The following is a 23,378-nucleotide window of genomic DNA, read 5'->3' on the forward strand; positions in this document are numbered from 1 at the left end:
CCAGGCCAGGTCAGTGCTTTCTCCCTTCCTGCCCACTCCTCCTGCCTGCTGTCCGAGAGGAAACCCCAGGTATGTCCCCAGCAGGGACTGCAGCACACTCTGTTCTGCCCCTCAAATGCCCCAGCTGTCTGGCACATAGACTTTAAAGCACAAGGTAGAGAAGATGTATTTGAGTTTGCTGTCTGCTGCTCTGCAGGGCAGTGTTTTTGGTGAGGATGGGCCAGTGGGAATTGGACCCTGCTTGTGGGGGTCACCACAGCCTCTCGAAACCAAACTTAGATCTCCTCCTCACATTCAACCTGATATCTCCTCCTCTCTGTTTTATTTTCAATAGAGCTCTGAATCTGCTTTTCACGCTATTTTGACCCTGTCCTATTAATTTGTGATTCCTCATGTGTGAATGAGGGCCGGTACACGTAGAGCTGAGGTGAAGTGGGCAGTAGAATGGGTCAGGGTCTGTATTTTCTGAGCTCATTTTTCCTGTGCTGCATCCATTCCACTTACGCCACCTCACCACTCCCCAGTGCTGAGCTGACCGTAGAGTCCCCTATCCCAGAAATTCATTCATGCTCCCTCCCAGAACTTACTGCACTCTCTCACAGGATTACACCACACGTCTGGAAAACATTGTCTTGAGTTTTTTAGGGTGATAGGAAGATGTAAGTACATCGTATTCGTCAGCAGACAGCCAGGGAGGCATAGGAAGGACTCCTTGTCAGTATCTGAGATACATTTGTTGTTATTTTTGGGTTTCTTTCTTCCCCTTCTGAATAAGTACTGTATGTGTCTGGGAGGATTTTTAAAACATCCTTCAAAACACAGGCTTTTTCTCTTCACAGACAACCAAGACAAAAGGATGGGTTGAGTTGTGTGCAGCTGCTAAAAGAGGGCAGCTGAGGGCACAAGGGTGGGAGGAGCAGCGTGTCTGGGGATGAGGAAATTGTCAGAGCAAGGATTTTGAGGTGGCATTTGTTGGGATAGAAAAGTTTCTCGGGAAAGAGGGTTGAAGAGACGAGGGTTGAAGGACTGCAAGTCCAGGGATGGGAAATACTGGGAGTTTTAAGAAAGCGGGGATTAGGTGGTTTGAAGCCTTGGCAAAAGAGAAGGCTTGTACATCAGCAGAATGTGGTTTTGCCATCAGACAGGCACTCAGACTTTGGAAGCCTGGTTGTGATGTCACTCTACTGGATGTCTGTGAATCCTGTTGCTCACAGCATTTGGGTATTTTGCATGTTGTTAGATAGCTCAAAGGGACAGCTGAAGTTAAGGAGGGATGTGTTCCTGGGTGCCAGTGCCACCTGAAGTTGGAGAGGCAAGAAGTAAATCTCCCATCACTTGCGTGACACAGTTCAGACCAAGTGGGACAGTCTTGCTGTTCTAAGGTTATGGCTCTGCTTCCCTGACCAGGTCAGCCCAATTTTGAGGCTTTCCTGGCTACCTGTGGGTTCATCACTGAAGCAAAGGGTGGCTCTGCCAAGGCTGAAAATCAACTGTGATGTTTAGAGGCTGTAGACATCTTAGACTCCTTCCATGCTCTTCAAGCTCCCAGACCATGCACCCTCTTCTCCAGACCTTCTCATACACTTGGGGACAATTCTCCTTCCCAATAAACAGGCAAAACCACCTGCAATACAGAATCACATTCTGTTCTCTGACAAATTAACATACCTACTTGTACTGTCAATGTCTGTTGAGACAGAGAGTTTTCTCTGAAAACTTTATTTTCAAGCTTTTTGAAAAGGTGACAAGTAATACCCCAAACTTCAAGCAATTCATTCTTCCGTCAAAACTAAAAAAATCCCCAAACCAACAAAAAACTAATAGCTCCCAAGACCACATTCTTAAAGGCTTTTTTCAAAGTGTAGTCCCAGCATTGTGTAATCCATTAATTTTAAAATTCTTCTTTGTGAGTGGGCCTGCTTTCTCACATGCACTGTTTTCCCTGTGTTGTACTTTAAAAAAACCTTCCAAATCTTTTGAACCCCTTTTTCCAAAAGAACTCACTCGTCTTTTCTATAGTCCATACATTTTGCATTTATAAACTGCTTAATCTGAATGTAGTTTTCCTAATTTTATTTTTATTTTTTTTTTTTTTTTTTTTTTTTTTTTTTTTTTTTTTTTTTTTTGTGTCCTGGTGATGTACTAAGTGGTAAAATTAGTAACCTCGCTCTGGAACAAGGCTTTGTAGAGTTCCACAGGAGAGATTATCAAGAGGGAGTTGAAATACTCAGAGTAGCTTATTTACAGGTGATAAAATTTCAAAATTAATTTAAAAGTGGTTTATTTTCTGTCATAGTCTGCAAAACTATCATCCAGATATTTTTGTTCCTGAGAGTTAAATTTACAGTAGTTCATTAATGTCAGAAGATTTTCCTCTTTGCTTTGTCTGTAGAAAATCTCTCTTGTACCATCTTTTGCTAGCCACTGTAATATGCAGAGGTGCAGACTGAGACCAGCTGATACCTTTGCATTCATGTTGTATCAGGTGAACTACCCCGGTGCTTTAACTGATAAAAAGAAAAAGGAAGGTGATTCATCTCCTTCTTGAAGACTTTATGTTCCACTGATTTATGCAGGAAAGGACAAATCCTGGGTTGGTTTATCTGTGCCTGCTTGTCTGGAGCTGCCTGTGCCTACCAATGGCTGGCAGGGTAGGGCTTGTTTAGGTCTCCACAGCCCATGACAGCTTTCTGCTCTTTTCTTTTCTTCCAGGCCTGTCCCAGGTTCTCTGTCTTCACTACTGCACCTACACAACCGACAAAGACAGCCTATGCCTGCCTCTATGCCCGGCACCCTGCCCAACCCTACCATGCCAGGATCTTCTGCTGTACTCATGCCTGTAAGTGTTTTGGTTTGGCTTTTCTGCAGGGAGAAAGCTGGGTTGTGTTTGATTCAATCTAAGGAGAGGTGGAAGTCTGCTGGATTTTCTAAAAACCCAGTGTAATTTGTTAAAGAAGCTGGACCTTTTTTGGTGCTTCTTCTTAGACAAGAGTATTTCTGATGAAGTTAATGGCATGCTAATTAGTGTGAGAGTGATTAGAAGCAGTTTATATGAAACTACAATTTGTGATATGCATACTTGATCATGTAGGTGACATCAGTATATCTGTGCTGGAACAAAAAGATTTCTGAATCCTGAAAAAACCTGGAAAAGCAATGCACATAAGTTATGTCAGTGAACTCTAAGTGAGCCTCCTGTGTGGAAGATAACTAGTTAACAAGAAATGTGACTTACTTTTCTGGCCTGCACTTATTTAGAACTAGGTAACAATTGCTGCTCATCTTTCACACATATCTGGAGGGATAGAAATATTTTCCATCTTCCGGAAACCAAAGGCCTGTTCTACAATTGTAACTTCAAATAATTTAAAATTATTTTAAACTTTTAAAATTTTTAGTAGAAGACATTTGAGCAGGTTAGTGGTGGAGAAAATTAAGAATGCCATGGGGAAGAGTGGATGGGGAAAGTAGAGATTTTGGCTTAATTTTACTATGTTTGGTTTGAAAGACAAACCTGAGAAAAATTGACCATGGGAGGGAGAAAAGCACTGCTGGTTCTGGCTTTGCTGGATCGAGGGGGACACTCCATAAGGATACAAAGATTTAGATTTGGCTGCTATTTGAGCAGTCATTGATAAGTTATTAATTAGTATCTTGTCAATAAAGCTCTCCTGGAACATCAAACAGGAAGTTTAAAATAAAAATTAAAAAAAAACAGACATGTCACTATGGGAAGTTTTTTTCTGGCATGATTCCCAAGGAACCTGAAATGCAACAAACATCCAGCAACAGTGTAAGTTCAGTGGCTTCAGTCTGCTGCTGGGGAGCCCTCTGGGCAGCTTTACTCGCAGACGAGCAGGTGTGCTCTGGCTCTGAGCCCTGGAGATACGAGCAGGGAGGCGAGACAGACCCTGTCAGCGCTCCCCAGTTGCAGCTGCTGCCCCACACCCTGCTGAAAGAGCTGCAGGGGAGATGACAGTGGGAGCTGCTCCTACCCCATGGAGGGAGGGTAAGGGGGCCTTGGCAGCTTTTCCCCATCAGCAGGCTGTTGGGTACTGACATTTCTCCAAGACCCAGCATCCATTCTTGCAGACATCATGGAAGGGTGGGAGAAAACACCTCACCACATCACACAAAAAAATAGCTCTCCTGCTTGGATTGCTCTGAAGGACCCAAAAGCATCTTTTGTGTAGGAGCCAAAGATTTGTGGGACTGGCTCGAAGCAAAGTGGGGTGCTCAGCTCTAGCTAGAAACAGCACCATAACCCTGCTTCCCACCCCTGACAGCCCCTAGCAGTGTCCAGGGCTTGCCTCATTTTGAGGGGGAATACACTCCAGGAAAGGATTTTATAGAGAATTTACCATCCTTAGGTTTTGCTTGAACATGGTATCACTCGCTCCCTGGCTGGTGAGATTAGCTTGCAGAAAGGTCTCTGAACAGCCAGGAAAGGTTTTGCTTTGTTTTTTGCTATCTCAGCAGTGCATGAAAGCTTCCTTTAAAAGACATATGGAAAACTTTCACCAGCTGAGCAGTCCGAGTGAAGGAAAAACAGCCAACTTGTTTTCCATATGCTTGAGGTTGTAGATTTTTATTTATGCTTTTAACAAGCTAAGTTGGGCTGCACTGGTAGGGGAAGCTACAATTTTATACAGTGATGCTTTTAAAGCCACTTAACTCTGAGTGTTGTTATACTGAAAGGGAGAAAATCATTACAAAAAAGCACAAACCTGGGTGGCAGCCACATTTGTTTATTGAAGAACCCCTTTCTTTATAATTGGCTGTGAGTTTTCAGGGCTGATTCTGATGAAACACACGCCTGCGTGCATACACACGTGCAGTTCATGACACAGATTGTTATTTTCCCAGTTATGACTTGAAGAAATAAAACTGAGTCCATTTAAATAGAAATTGAGAGTAAATTCTTGCAAATGTCTCCAGATGTTTTCAAACCTTTTTTTTTTTTTCTTTTAAAAGATGGAGCGACAAATGTCAATGAACTCCAACATCATGGGGATGCAGGGGCCGAACCTCAATAATCCGTGTGCTTCACCTCAAGTTCCCCCAATGCATTCAGAAGCCAAAATGGTAAAAAGATAATTTTTCAAAATTACTGTATTTTCTCATATTGCTGTTGCATACCAGCTGCCCAGACAGTGGGGGGATGTAGCCAGACACTGCTTACTTCATTCTTAGTCATACGTTATACTCTTTTTTAATATGCTGCAGTAAATTGCTTTGTGTCTATGAACTTCCAAGATGTTCTGAGTCCTAAGTGATCTCTTGGTGAGAGGGAACTGAAGGGTGAGATATCTGATCCATGCTGTGCTAAATAGGATTTTTTGGTGCAGATTAGTAGAAATTAAGCGAATGGTCTGGCTGTTCCTCTAATGATGTCTCTGCTCCTCGACTTGACTTAAAGAAAATTGTCAGTTAATAAAGAGTGCAGTAAAAAGCGTGTGCTGTGGAGGGAGTGTACATAGTCCTTGTTTTTCTCTGATAGGAACACGGTGTGCCAGTGTAATGGCAGTGCTAGAGAAGCCCACCAAACTATATGTATATATGTACATATATATATTTTATATATATATATATATATATATATATGTGCGTGTGTGTATATATATATGTGTGTGTGCATTTATATATATAAAACTGGAATATTTTCTTCTTCTGGAATGCAACAAAGGTGTTCTCATTAAAAAAAAAAAGTCAGAATTAGGACAAATGTAATTCATTCATACAAGTCAAATGTCTTAAAAAATGTTTTTGAAAGTTGTTCTACATTTTAAAAAGTCAAAGCTTCTCAGGCTTATGTACTGATATAGGATTAATGGATGTAAACTAAACTACAGGTGGACATTTGTAAGTTTTTAGATTTATATACACTCTTGTGGAGTCATTTGGCACTAATATCCTTGGCATCAAGTTATCGGTGTAGAAACACTTTGGCTTTTTCAGTTTCAGAACTATCATTTGCTGCTGTCTGATGGCAATATGAGGACAGAAGTTTTTAGTTTTAACTCTGTAGGGTTTTTATGCTCTCAAGATATCTCATCATAGTGGAAAACAGGCGTAACTTCATTGAACCTCTTTCAGTGGCATTTTACCAAGGTAAAATTGTCATCAGTGAGAGAATGAAACGAAGCCGACAAAGATTAGGCAACCACATATTTTTATACATTTCTACTTTGCTTGACTGGTACGGCTTTTAAAGTTCTTGTCATCCATCCTGGGGCAAAGACAAATATCTACCTATCCACAGGTGTGGTGCATACAGGAGACAACAACACACATGAGCTTATTCTCCCTCTGTGTTCCTAGGCTGGGCAGGTCGTGCCTTTGCCTCCCTTTGGTCTGGGTTAGGCTGTTAACCCAGCCTCTGTTAACACTCTGTCTGAAACCACACTCCGTAAACATGCAGCCAGTTGGCCAGAGGAAGAACGATAGCCAAAAATGCTGGCTCCCCCAGCCAAGGAAAACCTGTGGTCGAGAGTTCTCTGTGCCGCACCGCACAGTGACGGTGACATGCCAAATGGCAACAGCATCTGCAGCAGAGCTTGTTAAAAACTTTTTGGAATAGGCAAGTGTTTTTTCAATGCAAGTGTAGCTGAGCCAAGCTAAATAGTCCTTGGCTGAATAAATTCAAAACTGGCATCTGTTTTGGGGACTAAAGGTTCTGTAGTTTACTCTCTCCCCACACCCCCTGCCTATTTTTTACTGGTAGTGTAAGGCTACTTAAGAACAAGATTAAATTATTGGTGCATATGGTGAGAATTCTGTGCTTTAATAGCTGAAACTGTACATTAATACAAATTATCTTTTAAAATGGGTAAGCAGTCTTTGTCTCAAGTTTTGTATGAAGGCATTCTAATATATGAAGAAGTTGCTATCAGTTCCAAAATATGGTGTAGTTAACAAGCAGTGCCTTTGCTTCTCAGGGCCTTTCTGCCACTCTTACAAGGGTAGAAAAAACCACCACACATTAACTCTTAAGAGGTACAATTCAGAGCTCCAGGACCTTTCTTCTTGTCAAATGCAGATTTGGGTTTTTAAAAAAAGATTTTATATTTCTATATTTTAATTTTATACTATGTTCCTGTATAAGCACACATGTAATGTAAAAATCCTCTCCATTTAGCCACTGCTTTGAGCAATTTGAATCTATTAACAGTACTCTGCATGAATACAAAGTAGAAAAAAGGAAGGAAATGTCAGAGCAAAATTATTTCTTACATGTAAGTTCATGGATTTTAAATCAGAATCATCTCTATTACAGGGATGTTTTTTCTTATTGTTAACTATTTCACTTCGTGTTGCATTCATGTAGTGTTTCTATAATAAGCATTTTAATATGTATTTTAATTGGCTTGTATCACCTGGTATTTATGGAAAGTCACAAGCCACCCAAGATGCTTGCTTCCTGGTTTAATATTTTTCAGGAGAACATTCCTTCAAGTATTAAGATATTGTAGATGGCATCCCAGAACTGATTTAATTTATCACAGCAATCTCAGTTTCCCTCATAGTACGCCTCTCAATTAGGTTATCACCTAATGCTTTAAAACTGTCCTAGTAAATGAATGAGTGAACATCTAAATCAATAGTGCTCTCTTCTTAGATTCACAGCTGAGTGGATAAAACTCTTAGCCTGCCCACCAAAAACACACATTGGTTTTATATTAAAATATATTGCATTGGAAAGAGGAGGAAACATACAGCTCTTAAGAGTACACGGGGAAAATATGCAGAGCAGCACGTGCAGCATATTAACATGTGGTTGAGTAGGCTGAAAGTATTATGAACTTGGAACTGTTGGCGGTGCCTTTGCCTTAATATACTGCCTACGTACAGTTTGGTTTCTCAGCTTCAGAGTATTGGAGGTTTTAGAACTCGGAAGTGCAATACCTTATGGATAACTGGAGTGAGAGATAAATAGTGTGACAGCAGGTCTTTTTGATGGAGCTGATACCTTTCTATCTGAATTTTGCAAGGCATTGATCTTTACATGTAGAAATTTATGGCCTCTGAAAGAAGGTATAAAAATCAGGCTGGCAGTGAAAGAATTGAACTTAAAAATACAGTCCTCAATTTAAGCTATTAATTTTTTCTTTTACAATTTATGTCTGCCACTTGCTGGATGTGTAGTTTTGTAAAATTTAAATCAAATGTTACATGTGTAACCTGGCTGTGCCTGTAATCCTGACAGTTTTAGAAAAGAAGAGAAATTATTTCTATATCAGAAGTGCATAGGACTGTGGGCTGTTGTTTTTGCCTTGTAAGCATTACTAGGTTGAACAGCAAAAAATTGAAAAAAAAAAAATAAATTTAAAAGTGTCTGTCAGATGAAAGAGTGAAAACATAACCAGAAAAGAAAAGCAATAAATTAGTAGAGGGCATGTTCCTAATTATAGTATAAAATAACTGAACCTCCTAATTTACCAAGGAATGCTGGACAGCTTTGGCAGAGGAGGAAGGGAGAAGTGAAAGAAATTACAGTGAGCAAGTTGTCATCAGTACTAATTTTTATTCAACTTAATTAGAGGTAAGGGTCCAGATCCTACTGGTGGCTGTGTGAATTCCAGTCCAAGCATCACTCCATCCCAGAGGAAAGGCCAGACCATCTGCAGAGACCTGGGTGCATTTCCGATGCCTTTAGAACAAGCACATCTCGCTATCCCCAGGGAAATAACATGTCAGCCAAATGGGAAAGGCTCAGCCACAAAAGTGGAGGGCTTCCATTGGATGCAGTTTGGGGTCTGAATTGGTATGGAGTCTTCTGCTGCTCACAAATAACATGTGCTCCCATGTGCATGAGTTGTGATGGCGCAACTGCAAAGCAAGAAGCAGTTGCAGTAAGCAAAGCTCTCGCCCCAGCCCCACTTTGGTACTCAGCTCAGCCACTGCCGCAGCACTTGGATGTGGAAGCAGAGAATGCAGCCCAAACATTGTGGCTGGGATAGCTGGTGGCCTTGGGAAGGACATCCCTCTGGGTTCCAGCTCTGGGCCCTGGTGTGCAAGGTTTCCATACTGATTTCAGTAAGGGGCTGGCAGAGGAGTCCAGGCAGGATCAGAGCCTCTGAAGCTCCAGGTTTAGACACTTAATACTTTGTTGAACAAAAGAAGCGGTTTGAAGTCACTGTTTTGCTATCAAGCTGGCTGGGAATGGAATCACTTTAGTAGAACAGCATAGATTGCTTAAGGGCCAGAAGGCTTTTCTTTGCGTGGATTCTGGACTACTGAGCAGAAAGAAAAATGTTGCATCTCTACAGAGCTTTCAACAGCAATTGCTCATCTTGTACTTCACAATAAAGCAATGAAAGCAGCATAAGAGAAAAAAAAATACAAAGTCTTCCAAATAAAAAATAGAGTTGTGACGAAATTTCCTGTATCAGTAACTGAGAAGTGTTTTCACAGGAGGGACTGTTGTATAGTTAAAGCCCACTGTGCTTCTGCAACTGTTGACAAAACTCACTCTTCTGAAATTGTATCTCCTGTTACATTTGTGCTTATGTTTTAAAGTCCCCAAAGCCAAACTTTCAGTGTGCTCATGATCTGTGCTTTAAAACCTTCCCCAGGCAGTAGCTTTGCCTGCAGACAGTGTGCCTTGCTGTGGATTAAAGTATTATCGTGATGGGTGAAGATAGTCATGTTCTGGTTTGTTTACTGAAACAGGACTCTGCACCCGTTATGCCTAAATTCTGGATTATGAACTAGACTGGGTAGGAGCTAATTCTTGGTTCTTAAGCTGTCAGTGGCTCAGTAAGTTCACTGAGTGAGGAACGGAGGCGGTTCAGTCACTCAGAGCTGCTGCGAGTATGTGCCGAATATCTGATCTCGCTTCTCCTGAGTGCATATGAATTGCGTTGCTTCTTGCAGGCACAAGTTGTAACAATTCCTTGCATTTTTCTTTCTTTGTGTCACTTTATCCTGCGGTGATCTTATCAGCACTGTTTCATAGAAGAACTTGGATTTTTATTATTTTGTTTGCCTTGATTCAGCTGGGTGTTAAAGTGACCTCGCTTTCTCCCCCACCCACCAGCCCTCACCCTCTCCCCGTTTCTCCACCACCCTCTTTCCTTGGAGGATTTACCGTCTTTGTAGATTTGTTTCTCTTTCTCCTTTTCTCCCCAGTGTCCACCCTGATTTTGTAACCATAGCAATAACTGAAATACAATCCTAATATTTGCTTGCTGTAGCTATCATCTAGCCCAACAGATGAACTGCTGGCTTTTGTGTGTCATAAGGTTTTGAAACTTAAGTCTGATACATCCGTATATGTGAGGATAATTTGTTTGGTGCCCAACTGTCCCTTACAGAAAAGGTTTTGTTTGTGTAAAATTGTGTGTCAGTGGGCACTGGTGCAAGTAAAAGCAAGTCCTTATGGCTGTGAAGCCGGGGAAGGAAACTGTAAAAATAAAAACATGGTTGTGTTACAGGGAATTTCTGCTCCACATAGATTTATTTCAGTTTCTTGCTTGGAATATGTACAACTTTCATTTTCCACGATTTTTGCAAGATCCACAAATAATGGAAATTGTTTTTTACTTCAGGCTGTTGCACATTAAGTCCAGCATTTGACTGGGATGTGCTTGTGCATCTCATGACAAGTGATGAGCTTTGGAGTGGAGGAGATGGTTTTACACACTTTACCAGGCCCATATTTTAACCACCAAGGATGCAAGAGCTGGAAGAAAAATTCTCATGGCAATAAATCTCTTTCTTATGGACAGGCTTAAAAAGCATTTTCTAAAAACTATGCAGTAGCTAATGAAGCAGTTTATTAATTATTATAGTCTTCCTGTGAGATAAATAATTTCAGACTGTTGAACTGAGAGAGAAAATTGAAGTGACTCACTAGGGGCCACACAATTTGTCAGTGGAAGAGCTGAAACATGCACAGAAGAATTTTTGGCTGCCAGTTCCAGAAAACACAATTTCTGTCTGAGTAGAATTTATGTATATTTTTTTTAAGTTAATATTAATGTTGGTAATATCAATATACTTTTTGAAATAATTGTTTTTTCATGACTAGTGAAAGAATGGGAAGACTGAACTCCTCAAGCTTATGGAGGTGCAGGCTCAAATTTAGGATTCAAATCCAAATGAAGGTGGCACTTTGTGTTTGGATTTAATGCCCCTGAAATTTCCTGAACTTTACTGATGAGATTTTGGCTCAGAATGACAAAAATTAACTGATCTTCTGAGACTTCTGTCATCTGAGATGATGGAAGCCTTGTGAGATCAGCTTCCCTGGCATCGCGGCTTTCACTGAAATCTCAGGAGAGCCCTTAATTTCACATAATGTCAACCGTATCCAAAGCAGGACTAACGAATACCCCTGCAGAGCTCCTTCTAAGATCACAGGCACATTTGAAACTCTGCTACAAGCTGTGTGCAGTCCCAGGGAAAGTTCGCAGCATTTGCTGTTTCTCCTGTCAGATACGGCCGCTGACACTTCTCACTGGTGGGAAGGCTCTATCCTGTCTTCCATATGTTCATTAGTGCAGCTTCTCGTTTATGTTCAGAGGAGGTAATTTAAAAGCTGGGACGGGCTGGGTGTCCCACCCTGGAAACACTTACACAGCACATTATGCTCAGCTCTGGTTTTTAGCAGCAAATTGCTGGCCAGTAAAGTTTATCTGAGATTTTGGTGTGTAAAATGCTATGAATAATCTTCTCAATTGTGCTCCGTAGTCAGACTGCATGGGATGTAGCACAGTTAGTTGTGTCCTCTGCACTGTACCCACTTTGTTCTGTGGTTGTGCATGGCCCAATTTATGGGATGTCCCACCCAGGGGACCTGAGCTGCCTTTCTTCAGTTTGTTCCTCATGTGCTGAGCACTGGCTCTGGCAATGTGAGCACATCCAAGTTACTCTGCTTTGGATAGTTTCCTTTGTTTWAAGGAACTTACTTTCTGAGGAAGACAGTGAAATACTAGACATAACTGGAATATTGCAGAGGCAGGGGGAAGATGGACTTTCACCAGCTGAAGACAAACTAGCATGAAAATTTGACTAAAAGACTGTCAGGTTTTTTAGGAACAGAATTCAATTTATGCAAAACCTTCTAGTTGTGGAWGTGCTTTTTTTCCTCCCATTTTTTATATTTATGTCACTCTGAAAACGACTCATTTTCACATTGAAAAATGTTTCATAAATCTTACTTTAAGACAGTATCACATTCTTCATTTAGTAACAATATCATTGGAAAGTACTTTAATTTAGGACTGTTAACTTCATTATATACATTTTCATTCGTGAAACATTGGTGTTAAAATCATGTTTCACAAAGTCTTTAAGAAACCGAATATGGAAAAAAAAAAAAAAAAAAAAAAAAAAAAAAAAAAAAAAAAGTAAAGCTTTTGTACAATAGAAAACAGCAGACAGGATTCCTGTAGTTTTGTTTTTCAGTCTGCTGGAAATAATTTAAAACAAAACATCCATCTTTTCGCTGCAACTCCTTCGCATTTCAGTTTTCCAAAATGAGTGTTCAGAAAGGAGACAAGCCCCATATGCAATTTAAAATAGACTTTAGTAATCCTCTACCTTTAAAATATCAGATTCAAGATTTTTGGTGTAGTCAAAGATCACTTTCAAAATTTAGCCCTGATCCTCAGCTTGTAAACCTGTATGTTGACTTCAAATGAATTGCATGTTTTTTTCTTCAGTTGAGGACCTAGTTTATAGTTTTAAATCTCAAAATTTCCTTGAGGCAAGCTTTCGGCTCTTCCAGAACTTGATACTGCTAAGTAAGCATTTTGTTTATTTTGGCTTTAACATTATTTTATTTAGAGTCCATATTCTGTGTTTTACAGAATTCTCTTCATACATTCTCCCTACAGAGCATGTGTGGGAAGATTATTCATAGCATTTTATGCACTAAATTTTTAATACAAATATGCCTCTTACTCTTGCACACACTGGTGTTTTGACAACTGTTCCAGAATCTTATATGAACTTTATCTGACTTCATTTTTCAACTCTGCTTCCTGTAGGGATTCATTACATAACATTTAAAGATACATTATTTTCTCTAATCCCCAAAATAATATCAAAAGATTTTTATAATAGATTCATCATACCAAACAATCACCAGCAGTTTTGTGACAGGTATTGGTATCTGTCCCTAGAGATTCATAATGAAAAATTGCCAGATATTTCTTTGAAAGTGATGGATGATTCATGATGTTATATTTAGGTCACATTATTCTGGAATGTTTAAATTAGACTAAAAGCCACCTCTGAATATACATGTGCAAACATAGAGTACATTTTTAGTTTCCCATCTGGAAATACGTATAAAGTCCAGGACTGTTTTCAAGCTGCGAGAAATATTGTTATATTTTTATTTTGGTATTTCAGTTCACACTCATACTAATATGAAAAGTTTAGTAACGGCATATCCTCAATACTGCCCTCAAATGCCAAGGTTACACATGAAGTCCAATGGGATCTAGCAAATGTTTAAACTTTTATTAAAGCCCAAAGCCCGAAATAGACTTTACTAGACCTGTACAAATTATTTTAAATTATGTAAATATTTTTAATATGTCTGGCTTCTGACAGAACACCACTATACACTGAAGTATGACATTCCCCTTACCGTGCCAACTTTTTTGCTTTTTTTTTTACTTCCCAAAATACCTAGCATCATTACTGGATTTGACTAGAGTCTGCTTTATGTGCTGTTTGTGGTTCAGGAGAAATATATGTAAAGAGGATGGACTGTGTTCCCTGACTGTTAACAGAGGCTCTTTAGCATGAGGTTAAGCGTGAACTTTGTTTTGGCTGCCARCAAAGCAGCCAGGAGATACCCAGGATAAGGGTGGGGGAAGTTCTGCTCTGCTTTCCATCTAATGGATGTGTGCAGCTGCTCTGCAGGCTGCTGTTGCTGTGCAGTGTGTGCAGTGTCAGAGAGAAAACTATTTATTTGGAGGTTTGTAACAGATACTGCTCTAACTTCATCTTCTAGGAATTTTAYTGAATTTTAAAAGTCCTGCCAAAACATTAATATCTGATTGTGTACAAAATCTGGGCTTTTGAGTATTTCATTAAACTGAGGCAGTGGTAGACGATAGCAAGAGCTGACACTCTGAGGAGCCCTAGGTTTATTGGTCAGATGTTTGAATGCGTGYATGTTTGTGCACATATCCATTCTTTTTTCCTGTTATTATGGTGGGTCTTTTTTCCTGCTCCATTCCATGCACTTTTGCTGTTCAAGCATAATCTTATCTAGGCTTTTTGGCTAACTTCATCCATCTCTTTATTTGCGTATTACCTTATCTTCTGTTAAAAAAATCACTTTTCCTGAAATATTTTAGAATACTGAAGAAAAATAAATGTCTGAAAATTCATGTGTGTTATCCAAAACACACTTGCTAACRCTTAGGGTGACTACCATTTGCACAAAGAAAAAGCAATTTGTTCRGCTACATGAAATTGCAGAGGCTTTTCAGTCTTCTAAATCATGTTAGTGGTGGATTAGTTTGATTGGAAACTTGATCCAAGCAATGTTTGAATTAGTTGCATACAGAGCTCCCAGAGGTAATCTAGAGTTTATGTGAAAAAAGGTATATAACTGCATCAGTATTGAGAATTAAAATTGGAATGAATTGCCCTTGGTGAAATTTGTGGTTACTGGGATTGTTCAGGCACACCAAAAATCCTTCATTTAAGTAAGAAATAAGAAAATAAGGTAGCTTAATCTCATTTAAAAGATTTTAGAAAGTAAAACTTCCTTTTCTACTACACTTAAAATTCAAAATGTGTTTATGCTAGTCTTAGTAAAACTGGTATATGTGACTCATGATGGTAGTTTAATATTGCCCACAAAAATCCAAATAACAGAGCTATGACTTGTAATACCCATCCAGTATGTGCTTTCTTCCTATAGGAGTAAAGGAGAAAAGCTGTCCCTTGGGCTCCTGGTCACCACAGCCTGGGTGATGACCACTTGGAAGTAGCTCTAAACTTCCTCCCATCTTTTTTTTTTTTTTTTTCCTTCCATAGTGAAAACTGGAGATCATGAACATTCATTCCTCTGGAATGCACAAAACCTCTCTGCAGAAGCTTTTCAGGTCTGAAGCAAAAGTGAAGCTCTCTTGAGTTGCATGTGTGAAGGAGCTTATAAGCAGCCAGGATTAAGTCCTGGACATCTTTAAACAGATTTTAAATTCTGTTTTAAAAAATCTGCTGTGGATTCTGTTGAGCGCCCTGCTGGTTAGAGGACAGGAGAAATCAGGGTGCACATGTAGCTGGGAAATGGCATTTGCCTGAAGTTGTGAGCTGCCTTCTATCACTCTCCTCCCTTTATTTCTCAGCAGGCTGTTGCCATCACGTGGGATGGACCATACCCACACTGATGGTGACAGCACTCTGCTAGGACCTTTTTTGCAGGGGCCTGGGCAAAAGAGAAGCCCAATTGGCTCTATCCAGGCTCCAGGTGCTTCCAGGGCTGATATTGGGCCACCACACCCAGTGAGGAGATAGAGACTGCAATCCTGATGCTCCTGAGGTGAAGRAGCATATGTGTCACCTCTGCAGGCAGTAAAGGAGGACCCCTTCCCCCACAGGATTTGTAAAAGGCTGAGAGCCCAGTTCTCAGCAGCAGACATCTCCCAACCCTTCCCAAACCTTGGTGTGGGGTGGGCAGGGGCTGCTGTGGGGCTTTGCTTTGCAGGACAGCCAGCAGTGCATCCATGTCCTGTGGCTGCTTCTCCTCTTTGACAGAGAAATCCACCTGGGACACACCCGCAGCCCCTCTGCTCTGGTTTTACACACCCAGCAGGTAATGTTAGCATGGTATCAGTGAGCACTCTACCTGTCCACTTGAACCTCCATGCAGCATTTGATGTACCTCCCATAATAAATTATGTACTTTGAGGAGCAACAACAATAGCTGAGATTCTTGAGACAAGAAGAGTCACGTTACCAGAAGTACCARAAAGGCTGATTAAAATTAAATCGTAGCAGACAACAGTTGTGTTACAAAGGAAGGCTCGATTACAGCCAAATCACTTTCTTTGCTAACCTCTGACTTATTTATTTCTCCTGCATGCTGCAGTCTGCATACTCTTTCTGATTGTAATGAGCCTTAATTGATTAGCTGGATCTATGAAGAGCTTGAGCACTCGTAAGTACTATCCCAGTGGGTACACAGCTAAATAGTTTATGAGGTAATTAGTATTTTAATGCCTTTTCTAATGAGCCTTTTCAGTAATGAAATCTCATGAGAACATTATTGGTTCATATATATTTCTTCAGACRAAACAAAAGGTAAGCTAATGCTATTAAGAGATTTTAAAGCTAGTTTATAAAATGGTTTTCAGTAACTTATTTTTGAATGCTTGCTTTRGTTCATTTTGCTTTTTTAAAAAATGTCGTCTACTTTTTCCCACTGCTCTGCCTCTTGCACTCCTCTCTTTTGACAGAATTCTTACACTATAGTGCAATTTCAAATAATTGGGATAATTTCTGAGGCTGCTACCCAATCTCCTAAGCTCAGCTGTAAGTAAATAATACCATACTGTCTGAGTGTGTTGTTTCAGATGTGTTCTCATACTGGAAAAAAAAACAACCCTGTGCCTGGCTGCACAGTGCCTTGGATTTATGACTCTGTCAAGTTTGAGAGAAGGACCAACCTCTACAAAGCTTTTCAATGTGAAGCTGAGCTCTGTTCTGGAGGCTTGAAAGCAGCAAAGAACTTGGAACCATACAGGCAGTCTCCAACTTTGTTGCATGCGCTCCTTTTTAGCTATGTTTAATCTATAGTGGAAAGGACAAGTCCTTTGCCTTGAATTTTATTTTTCTGATACCTAAAARAAGACAGCTGAAGATGGCTTTTATGGGAAGAGTTTTTTCAGTGTGTGAAAGGCTCATTTTATCATTGGCCACAGAGATTTTTGTTCTCTGGAGATCACACAGTCTCAGTAGCTTTTATGTTCCCATCCCTTAGGGTTCACTTCTTCTAGCTGGGAAATGCAGTCTTGTCCCGAGTGGGACTTCAACTGCAGTTTAGCAGCAGATAGAAATGTGGGGAAACATCCAAGCAGTGAGGCATCTATGTTTTGGAAACCTGTTTCATAAATTAGTTTTATGTCAATGAAGCATCCGTGTTATGGAAACCTGTTTCATAAATCAGTTTTACATAATCCAGGAGATGTATGCCTTGAAATGCTTTACAAATTTCATTTAATGTTTGGGATGTACAAATCCTATTTAATACTAGAAGTTGTAGGAGTAAAACTGTGAGAAATTCCCCTCTACATATCTCATTATGTAATATAAAATGTAATGAGTCTAATTCATCCTTAGGGTGTCTTTAAGGGTGTCAGCGCAGTTTTTGCAAAGAATGGATTTGGCCTGGGGACATCACAACCATAAAACCTTCCTTCCACTGGCATTTCTCTCTCTGTCTCCAAAGCTTTACTGAGACATGTCACTGTGATATATTAGTCACCTAGTACTTTCTGATGACTCYAAGTTATTAGTAGTATGGGTGTTGCTTTCTTCAAATGAATACGAAAAGCCCTGTTTTCAGTTAGGGCAATGCTAAAAGCCCCACAAGACCTTAGAGAAATGGAGTACTTTGGCATCATGTGTGTGACCCTGCTTGCAGTACCACTCATTAGCAACGTTTATGAGATGAAGAACGCCCAGCTCTGACCATTGCTTTCCACACTGCCTGCCATCTCCACACCCTTGTGCAACCCAAGACCCAGCAGYGCAGTTGAGGTCGACGCCTGCTGTGTCAGCTCCCACCAAGGCCCGCAGAGTGTTGGACTCTCAGAGCTCACCCACGGTGTGCTGGAGCTCTCTTGTCAAGGCACAGYGCAGCAAACTCTCAGGATGGAAGCTGAACAGCCTAATCTGTTCCCTTGGCTAAGATGAGGTGGYTTCTTGTGTCCGTATTAATGGTTTGTTCAAAATGCAGTGTAAATCGGATCTGCCTGCCTTGCCTTCCAAGGTGAGCCAGGCATCCTGGCTGCTCTGGGACCCTCTGCATGGTCTGCAACTCGACAGGCTGACACCACACCGGTGCCTGGAGAAGCAAGTTCAAGAGAGAAGGTGCACATCAGGTTACCAACCCAAGAGCTGAGGAAAAATATCCTCAGAGAAATATTTTGGTTTCCATTCTGGAAACTTCATAGAGGGTGTTCCTGCTCTGTATTCAGAAGCTTCCTTAGGAGACAAATGATCCCTCATCTGTCTGAGAGTAGGAGTTCTTAACTACCTGTCGTTCATGGACTTCTCTGAACACAGTAAGAATCAAATTGGGATGGTGGGGACACCAGTTGCCAGATACTGCTTTTGATTTGGTAATATTTCTTTTAAACTTGAAATGGGCTGGAATTGTTTTCCTTACTTTTTCAGAGGCTCTATTTGTTTGTGCTTCCTGAGTCATCACCTGCTTTTGCCAAGACTTTATTATATCTAACAAAAGGTATATTATTGATGCACTGTGGCATGCACAAAGCCTTTCCATGAACTTCACTGGACGTGTGTCCCTTCMAGATTCATTTTGCTTCCTGTCTGCTCCTGAGCAAGTCCCTGCTCCAGGCCCTACTCTGGCAGTGTGTGAATACTCAGCAGGCTTTGGCACCTCATTTGCTTGAAATCACAGCTTTCTCAACTTGTGATGCATTTGGATCAGCCCTCTTACCTTTCTGTAATAACGTGTATGTGTATACATGCAGGTACTGAAGGAATGTCTCTACTAGAAATACTTGGAAAGAGCAAAAAGYACTTAGAAGTTTGCCACTCTATTTCTTTCTCCTCCTTGTGTATACCATGAGATCATGATTAATGGCTTTGGGATATTTTGAGGGCAACAATCACTTGTATGTTGAGTTCAGGAAGACCTCTGAATCAGCAGGGCTGGAAGAACTGGCAGCTCTGGAGCTGGAAGGACCCATGATGTCACCTCATGTGGCCACAGGGGATGCAGCTGCCACTTCTTTAGGCATTACTCTCGGGTGGTGCTGAGGTGTGTGGGTTTTATTGGCCTTGCAAACACATTAATTCTGCCCTGAGCAATGGAAAGATTCCCCACCCTYGGGGGAGGCTGTTCAGGGTGGAGTGAGTCTCCAGTGCAGGACAGGGGGCTGCTGTGGGTGTGCATGCAGGACAACCAGAGAGGACTCCAGACTTYGCAGACACACTGCTAGAGATGCAAACTGAGTCCAGAGGAATGGGAACCTCTAAATGAAGTGTACTTGAAACAAAGCTACTATGAGATAGAGAAATATACACAGTGGAGAAATAGGATATCTTGACATTTATTCATGGCTTTCCTGGGATGTCTTGGACTGTACAAACTCACTGCTATTGTGTTAGTGAAACACTAGATTCCCTGAGGTCATAACTGTTACTGAAGTTTCTTTTGCTTTGAAGAAAGAAGAGTAGTAAATTTATTACAGTATTGTAGCTCCTATCAATCCCACACATAAAGGAATTACAAAAACCATACAGTTTCAGAAATTRTGGACAAACTCATACTGTCATGACAATTTCCTTCCAAATAACATGTATTTTGAGATTATATATKTTCTATATAGAAACAGGAGAGGAGTGGAATGCCTCCTTTTTTTCCCAGCCTTTTGTTTCAGTAAAAGAAGATGCTATTGAAGATATGATGGGTAGTTTGATGTCATTGATGAGCTCTGCAAGAGATACGCTATCTCTGTTTTGCTTTTAAGCTAAATGAATACATTCAGAAGGCATGGATAGTGTAAGCATCRTATTCTCAGGATATCTTATTTCCTTACAACCTACTACATTTTAACATTCAGAATAATTGTATGTTATATTTACAGGTCAATTTAGATAAYGTTTACTAGTGTTTACATATTGTGCCTGGCTAATAAATGGCAAATATAAAATAAAATTAAAATACAGAGAACCCAGACAATAAACATCCCAGTTCACAGTTAGACTGTGAGTCTTTGTGCTTCTTCATAGTGTGATTTCAGAATCTAATTAAGCAGATGCTCAAGTAGCTTGCGGATCCAAGCCTTAAATTGCTCTATTAAATTACTTTTTCCTATCAGCAGGAGCTTAAGTGTCAAGGATAAATTTACAACAAGGAACAAATATTTAGGATKAAAAGAATGACATAAATTAAGCCACCTCAAAAAGCCAGAAATGAACTGCTAGCTAACAACATAAAGTGCAAACCGGAAATTTAAGGAAGTACAGTACATCCCACTACAGGATTGCTTATTGTGAAAAAGATAGAGAAAAAGAAATGCTAAACGCCTGAATTGTTTTCTGGAATATGGTACTATTTTGCATGCAGGTGTTATTTTCATCACTAAGTAGGTTCATTTCCTTTCCCACTGTCAGTCACACCTGAATCAAAAAATTGTCCAAGTGCATTTGGGAGGACAAGAAAAAGCTAGTGGTATATAATTTAAACTAAGTATGAGGAATATCCTAGTTTTTGGATCATGTAAAAATCAGTGATGTCTCACATTGTTACATTTCTTTATGGATATCACTGCTTTATTTCATTTAACAATGTTATTCCTCAGCAAAGAAAAAAAGATTTCTGGATTTGTAAATGAAGCTGAAACCGTGGGGTTCGCAATATGAGGGCCACCCTGAGTACAATGTCTACATTAATCTTTGCTCCTTGCACTGAAGGCTGGAGCTGCCTGCCAGAGCTAATGAATGGATTCTGACTCTGCCACGTTAGGCTATTACCAAATACAAAGGCTGGTCACAAATTATAGTTTGTCTGATGGCTTCAGATATAAGCATTAGGAAAACATTTGTTCAACAGTAATAATTAGTCAGCAATAGAGGCAAGTTTTACGRATTGCTTTGGAGCACTGAGGCAAATGTGACTTTCTGTGGGAAAAAGCCTTTTTGCCTGTCTAGTGATTCATAAAAAGCATAAAAAGGCACTTCAGTTGCATCTCTACTAAAGGTGAGACCAAACCACAGCATTTCTGCAAAACCCTAATAACCTCAGTCTTTACTGCAAACACTGTAGTGTTTTAAGAGCACCACTTTTCCCCAATTAAAAATCAACAAGAAAATCTTATTGGAGACTTGTTCCTGGCTTGGATCAGGGTCATGCTCGCACAGATATAGTGCTTCACTGAGTAGATTCCTTTTAGCTTAAACCTTAACAGTTAAATTAGAAGAAAACTCACAACTGGCTCAGAGGAGCTCAGCAAATCACCAGACAGCCCGGGCTGCTGAGATGCTTTCGTTCTTTAGCAATGAACTCATACCTTGGGCTTTTGTATTCTCGGCGAGAAGAAGCCATAGTTCAGAGAACTGCTAGGAACAGGATGGTTAAATGAAGCCCAACAGTAAGCAATCCGTGTTACTGAAGCATGTCATTGAAACTTGGCACGAGCGCTAGGTCGGAGCTTGTGCTGTGGAATGGCTTTAAGTGCTTGTCATCCCACAGATACCGCTGCAAACGTTCTGTATTGTCTCTCCTTTCCTGCGCTGTCCGGGAGAGTGAGTACAAGAATAAGTCTCTGCTTTTTCATTTGTTTGACTCTGAGTTTTCTGTGCTTTGGTTTCAGTAGYGTGGCTATCAGATGAATGAGGTTGAATCCGTGCCAGGAGAGATGCAAAACAGCCCATTACTTCATTGTGTGGTTGATTTGCTTGTTTGTTTTAAAAGTTTGCATGTACTAGTGAATGCGAGGGGATGATAGCATCTAATAATTGTASTGCTGGCAGGAGCGATGCGAGTTTACCCACACAGCCTGCCAAGGTACCTCTAGTCTGGCTTGCAGCACCTTTTCTTTTTTTTTTTCCAATGGTTGTCCTGCTGCCGTAGCACAGATCCAGAGAGCAGCTTTAAAGTACTCACAACTGGCGTATGCAGGGAGACCACCAAATTAATTTTCCTTTTTCATGTGATTAGTTTTTGACTGCTGTGTTGCCACATCTTGTGCCAAGGTATTTAACAGAGGGCTCCTGCTGTGAGAGTCCTCATTTCCACTTTTGCACTGATGCAACTAAAGGGAAATTATTCCCTTCCCAAGATGATCGTTCCGTGAAAGATTTCGAGAGGGATCTGCCAAGAGCAGAGAGTATGAATAGATTAACAAATGCTGGTAATCCCTGCACTGCAGAAAAATGGACTTGGTCCCTATATATTTGCAGTTTTGTGTCAGTAGCCCAGAGAAATGTAAGTTTGTCCTAAAGAGATGGTAATAGTTTCAGTGCACAGAGTTTTCTTCAGTTTTGTCATTCTAGAGTTCTGAGAATGAGTTACAGGTATTGTGCTGAGGGCTTCCTCTGGTGCCCAGATCCTCCTGACCTGGACTTGGGCATGGTAAGGACTTCACTGTAACAGTGACTGGCCACTACATAATTTCTTTTCAGCATGCCTTTACCAATGCTAATTTAAATATCTGTAATTTCTTAATTATTTCATTGGTTAAGATAATCTCCAGATTATTTTCTGTTTACTGGGTTGCTAGGGGTACCTAATACATCAATGTGTGTAGAAGTGTTCAATGAGACTGCCAGGTTTTTTGAAAGATGCTTTTACATGCTTCAGAAGTAGACTCCAGTTGGCTAAGGAATTGGCCAAAGACTAAAATGTGACATCATACTTGGCAAGTCATAGAGATATTTTTGTTAACAGACACCATATAAAAAGTGAACTATGCTACTTCTAAGCAAAAATCTGTGTGTAAGAAAAATGAAATAGCTTCTAGTCAAGAATAATTTTTCAAAGAAATGCAATTTATTGACTAGTCCTCTGTATGAATCTGATAATGTAATGTATTTGTTCTTCTGTATCCTTTTTCTCTTTAAATATAATTAATGTGTATGACCTGAATACTTTTAAATCAATATCATTATTTAGCAGAATAAATGTGATTATTCCCTATTAATTCTTCCATCAATTCCATGTTTGTGTAATGGACATACTGCAGTTGTCTTCCCTGAGTCCAATCACATATTTCAACTTCCAGCAATTATGTTTTAACTTAATTCCAATGACTGATTAAAACCATGTGTATTCAGGTTTAGATCGATGTGCTTACTATGGGATTGTTAGACCTGCAGAAAATATGTTTTTAATAATCCATTAGTATTTAATTAGCATGCAATAACTGTCTTATTAAATCTAAATTAAAACCTTATTTGAAGCATGTAATTGAAAGTGCCACTGGGTAAAATCTAATCTGTCAGGAATGAATTTACATTGAATAACAATGCTCATTTTTTTTCTGCAGTTTTTAGGGTTTTCCAAACATTTGCTTAGTCATCAGAGTGGAATCTTGCAACAATCAGTTTTCTGCAAGTGCAGCATTTAAAATGTGTTTTGGGTCAGAGTTGTCATCTTTTGAGAGTTCATCTTGATTTGAAAGATGATTCTTTGGGTGGAAGATGAGGAA

The 23,378-nt window shown here is 40.1% G+C and overlaps 1 protein-coding gene across 2 annotated transcripts in view; it reads left to right on the forward strand.

Moving 5' to 3' along the window:
* The window catches only part of CREB5 (cAMP responsive element binding protein 5), a 206,914-nt gene that overhangs the window by 136,588 nt on the left and 46,948 nt on the right, over positions 1-23,378 (forward strand). For both annotated transcript variants that reach the window (XM_057365513.1, XM_057365514.1), the window contains 2 exons: positions 2,713-2,839; positions 4,975-5,085. In XM_057365513.1, coding sequence (XP_057221496.1) covers positions 2,713-2,839; positions 4,975-5,085 — 238 coding nt within the window. The remainder of the gene's footprint in view (positions 1-2,712; positions 2,840-4,974; positions 5,086-23,378) is intronic.

Source organism: Malurus melanocephalus, unplaced genomic scaffold, assembly GCF_030028575.1.
Source record: "Malurus melanocephalus ecotype Western Australia unplaced genomic scaffold, MMel_1.1 scaffold_53, whole genome shotgun sequence".
NCBI lineage: Eukaryota > Metazoa > Chordata > Aves > Passeriformes > Maluridae > Malurus > Malurus melanocephalus.